The sequence below is a fragment of the Micropterus dolomieu genome, linkage group LG19 (genome assembly GCF_021292245.1).
Source record: "Micropterus dolomieu isolate WLL.071019.BEF.003 ecotype Adirondacks linkage group LG19, ASM2129224v1, whole genome shotgun sequence".
Taxonomy (NCBI): Eukaryota; Metazoa; Chordata; class Actinopteri; order Centrarchiformes; family Centrarchidae; genus Micropterus; species Micropterus dolomieu.
The window spans coordinates 15,969,621-15,974,539 of record NC_060168.1 but is presented as its reverse complement, the minus strand read 5'-3'; the positions used below and the strand labels follow the sequence as shown (position 1 = coordinate 15,974,539).

The window sequence follows — 4,919 nt, the reverse complement described above, 5'->3', positions numbered from 1 at the left end:
TAACATGAGAAGAAAACTTTAATAGATTATTAGTACAGGCCAGGAGTTTATACATGAATTAAATTATCAGGAGTTTATAAATGAATTAAATTATCAATGACAATAGGTGCCACATGCAGATTTAAAGAGGCTACTTTCATAAATAAAAGGCACAAAAGAGGAGAGAAGACTAAAACATACCTACATGTGTGTTGACTGATCAGGGATAATATTAAATGCCACCTGTCCACCATAAACTGATGCAGAATAGGCAAAAACTGGTCCAGAAAATTCACCAGAATGAAGAAAATGAAGTGTTTAATGTTCAAAATGTTCTGGGTGAGGAGACCACCCACTTAATGTGTCCCCTCCAATGATGACAGGAACCCTACACCCTTGATTGCACAGATATAGTTTGAGCTTTAGACCGCTGTGGGCCAACAGCAGTGTGAATGTACATATTTAGCTCCTTGCATGTGTATTTGTTATAAATCAGGAAATGAAATAGTCAGTAGAGCTGATTAATCGTCTAAACAACCATCACTCTATACAGCATCTCCATAAAGCTTTTAGCATCAAGTTTGAAGATGTCGAGCACTGAAAATAATAAACTTGACAGCTGTGATAGCTTGGTAATCTCACTTGTGTTAATGGCTTGAAAGCAATTTCCTCATAAGTACAAATAAGCATTTGGACAGTTGTAATCCCCAAATTGTAGTGAGATGGCAGAGCATTGCTAAATTCAGTCAATCAATTACGCAGGGCCTATTGATGCCTTTTTTTAAAAAGAAAACATTGATATATACCTCTGGCAAAAGACAAACCAATAATCCTCTGACTGTAGACTGGTTGTGTAAAAAGAATAAAGAGTTGAAAACTTCAGCCACACTTTTTGAACATTAAATTTATAAGAACATAAAATAATGTCTTGAAGCGTGACAAACAAATGAGGAACTGAAATGACCAGTTTGTTGCAATATTCTGCTTCCTTTACTCTGTTGTTAATGACACAAGAAGCTTTACTGTGAAGTCTGAGCATGTTTGATGTTTGACTCTTGAAAGTAGTCCAGTATTGAGAGTGAGCCATGATCTGATGATGTACCAGAGACTTGAAGGTCTTAAAATCACTTCATGTTTCAAGTGCATAAAAGCATGCTGGGTAGGAAAAAACTGTCCTCCTAAAACAAAGTGAAAAAGAGCTTTCATCGTTGCTCTGTCCTATGATTGAGCAAATGTTTACTTTTTAAAAACTTTTTCACTTAGTTGGATTTAGTGCAAAAGGTCAGTGTGATGGTGTATGTATGTCAGATCACATAACATGACAATATGGCTGTAAGGAAGAATAGTTTTTCTATGAGAAGATATCAACTGGGGCAAGCAGATGACTTGCTTATGGAGATTTTAGTATTGATAAATTTGACCTTAGTGACCATGTTAATCCTGCTTCCCCTTTCCCTCTCAGCTGTACTTTTTTTAATAATACTCTGCTCGGTCAGAGTTTTCACACCTTATATGCAGCTGATCAGAGAGAAGACATTTCAGGTTGCTCAGTGTAGGATGTTTGCTATTGAATAAAGTAGAGAGGTTTGTCTGGAAGCTGCTGACTGGGTCAACAGAGGCTGAACACTGAGGAGACATGGAAGCTGTGATTGGACTGTTGCTGATGCTACTCAGAGTCTGTCATGGTGAGCTGATTAACTTACAGCTAACACATTAGTACTGGAACTTCTTGCACAGCTTTTCATTTCATGTATTGTCATGAGTATAGACAATATTAGTTTAGTCTTGGTCCGGTCATTACAGTGTCTTGGTGTGTGTTGTCCTGTGTAGCCTGCTCTGCTCATTGCTCTCGTCTTGTCATCCGGTTTCTATGGATTTTGGTTTCTTTTGGATTCCTTTTTTTTGGACTTGTTATCTGCCACTCCGCCTGTAAGTGTGCTCGCCTTTGTTTATTAAAGTTGCTCTGCTCAATGTGTCCTGCATTTGGATCCTCCAACCTGCCTTACCACCACTAACTGTAACAGAAACCAGACAGGAAACTAATACAGAACAGAATAAAGAATAAACCCCAAAGACTAAAAACACAAGCAGACACAGATCCAAAAACAAAGGCAGAGGTAACAAATAAATCATCAAGACAACAATATACTAACTAACAACAGGAACAAAGCTAGACAAAAACACCAGGCACAGAAGACTACGAAGTAAAACAAGAAGTAAAGTTCATGGAACACATAAGGACAGATCTACCAAAGTAAAACATGGAACGACTGCAAAATCAGGACATGGACAGGACCAAACTAAAACATGGAGATAAAAGACTAAGGACAAAGACACAGACCACAAGTAATAAAACACAGAAGTACATCGAACAAGAATTGCAGGACTAAGAACTACGAGACAACTACGAGACTAAGAGACAAGACGGTTACTAAGAAGACTTAAAGCGAATGAACAAAATAATAAACAAGACTACAAAACTCCAAACCATGACAATATCAAATAAACACAGTAAAAAACAACAGCACAAAACCAAATCCTAACAAGTTCTGTAGGTGTGTAAAAAAAAGAAACAGGATGAGTGTGTCATGACAGGGTTAAGTAAAGTTAGCTAACTATATGAAAAAAATATATTACATCTGTTAGTTGAACCTGTTGCTCAGCTGCACAATAATAAATGTCTGTTTGTGTTGTGACATCTGAGAGAGACAATTACACCTAACCACTTGTTTTAAATCAGTATTTGCATATGCTTTTTCACGGTCATTCAATTTGTAGAAATTAAATGATTAAAGTATGATATTTTCATTTTATTCTCTCAAATTTCCAGGTGTGAAAACATGTGATGGCAGAAATTTCCAGGTGTGAAAACATGTGATGGCAGACAGGATGGAGCTCAGTGTTATGGCACTTTGGGAGGAACTGTGGTCCTCCAGCTGATGGACAGCGCCTCAGAAATATTTAAATACCAACTGATAAGCAACAGAACAGTAATACTTACAGGGAGAAAGAATCAGATTCTGTCTAATCTGACAGAAAACAAATTCTCATTTACTCCCAGTGATGGAACATTTAGGATCAACAACCTGAGCTGGACTGATGGTGGTGAATATACTCTAGAAATCTTTGATTCAAATGGAAAGAGATTAGAGCTACGGACTCTACATTTGATCATTCAAGGTAAAAAATAATTTTTGCCAACAAGGTTAAAAAATATTTTTGTAAACTTAAAGATCTGTGTGTCTCATGTGTCCTTTATTACAGAAATAGGAATTTTGCCAATAATCGCCGGCGTACTCTCTGCACTGGTAATTCTCTTGGCAGTCGGGGTGGCAGTCATCTGTGCTCACAACAAACAGGAAAATAACAAACCTGAAGGTACTAAACAAAACTTTCCTAAACCATCATCGTATTCAGAGATTGCTGTTTTAGTCTCTGTATTTAAAAATCAAAATAATAGGCATTTTGGTCAATACAATTGGCAGAAAGTTAGATCACTGAGTGGTATCAGTTTTCTCATCTAGCTCTCAGCAAGAAAGCAATAAAGCATATTTCTGAATATGTTAAACTTTTCCTTTTTCAATCGACTGATAACACTTCTAGCAAGAAGGTCGCGTGTTCAAACAACGGTTGTGTGGAGTTTGCATGTTCTCCACACAACTGGGTTGTCCGTGTGGGTTCTCTCCGGCTTCCTCCCGCCGTCCAAAGACATGCGGCCTAGGTTGATTGGTGACCCTAAATTGTCCTTAGGTGTGAGTGTGACTGGTTGTTTGTCTATGTGTGGCCCTGCAATGGACTGGCGACCTGTCCAGGGTGTACCCCCCCTTTCGCCCGATGTCAGCTGGGATTGGCTCCAGCCCTCCGCGACCCTGTACGCAGGTTAAGCGATTGACGATGGATGGATGGATGGATGATATCACTTCTGATATCAGAAGTGATGTGACCTTTATTGTACTGAGTATATCTAATCATTAAATATGATATATTTGTGCCAACACTTCCTTTTACTCTGCAGAAGAAGAAGATAAACAGGAGTTAACCTATGCTGATGTCAGGGTCGTGCAGCCACCTGGGAGGCAGATGCAGCAAAGAGAAGAGGTGGAGGTGGAGTACGGCCAAGTCAAGATTTCACAGCGACCTCGGCAGGCCATTGAACCAGCAGTAGATGAATGTGTGTATGCCAAAGTCCGCAGAGGCAGGTGATTCAGTGTTCACTGCACCGCTGAAGGCAGGTGGAGGAGGTGTGCCAAGATGCCTGAAGGTCTTTCACCTTAATTTAATGTGATTTAAAATACAAGCCATCAGAGCTCATTATTTTCTTCACCTTTACTGTACTTCTGGGTTGAGACTGAGCATCAAAGTATCAGCTCCAGCCTTTGAATCACAGTGTGGCTAGTTTTTATAGACTAAATTTGGTAGAATATTTAATATTATCTTAAGAATGTATTTTATCACTTCTCTTTAGCTTACTTTGACTCATTTTGACTTGTGCCTAATTTATGAGCATATTTACTTTTATTTCATAGTTAAAACACTGAAAACTGATAATTAGGATAATGTGAATTTTAAGAATAAAAATGTCTTTGAAATATATTTTTTTGTATTGGTCTGGCAGACATGAACAGTACTCTCGCATCAGTACGTTTATAATATTGGTTGATCATCTGTGATTACATGTCATCGAAAATGGCTTCTTTTAACTGTACCCTAAAAGAATCAAGTTAATAAAGTTTGCATTTACTTAAATCAGAATCTGTTTCTTAAATAGATGTTGATGGATGAATCAAGGGTCAGAGTTTATCAAACAAACTAACATGCTCTTACATTTGTAGATTTATTAAAGGTTCGGTGCAGTGCGTGTGAGTGAGTCTTAATATCAAATTCAACCAAGCTGTCTTCCTTTGGTTTTCTGGCCTAAAGATAAGTTTTCAGAGAAAAGT

The 4,919-nt window shown here is 38.0% G+C and overlaps 1 protein-coding gene across 2 annotated transcripts; it reads left to right on the top strand.

The window, feature by feature from the left end:
- Window positions 1-1,511: 1,511 nt before the first annotated feature.
- Window positions 1,512-4,515, top strand: LOC123958014. 2 transcript variants are annotated; one of them, XM_046031172.1, is made up of 4 exons: window positions 1,512-1,664; window positions 2,842-3,159; window positions 3,244-3,357; window positions 3,995-4,515. In XM_046031172.1, exons 1-4 carry the CDS (start codon window positions 1,616-1,618, stop codon window positions 4,180-4,182), a joined length of 669 nt encoding a protein of 222 aa, XP_045887128.1. In that variant the 5' UTR covers window positions 1,512-1,615; the 3' UTR covers window positions 4,183-4,515. The 2 variants fall into 2 exon arrangements, with proteins under 2 accessions (XP_045887128.1, XP_045887129.1); XM_046031173.1 differs by lacking the exon at window positions 1,512-1,664 and adding an exon at window positions 1,829-1,908 and having other exon boundaries at window positions 3,995-4,514.
- Window positions 4,516-4,919: the final 404 nt, after the last annotated feature.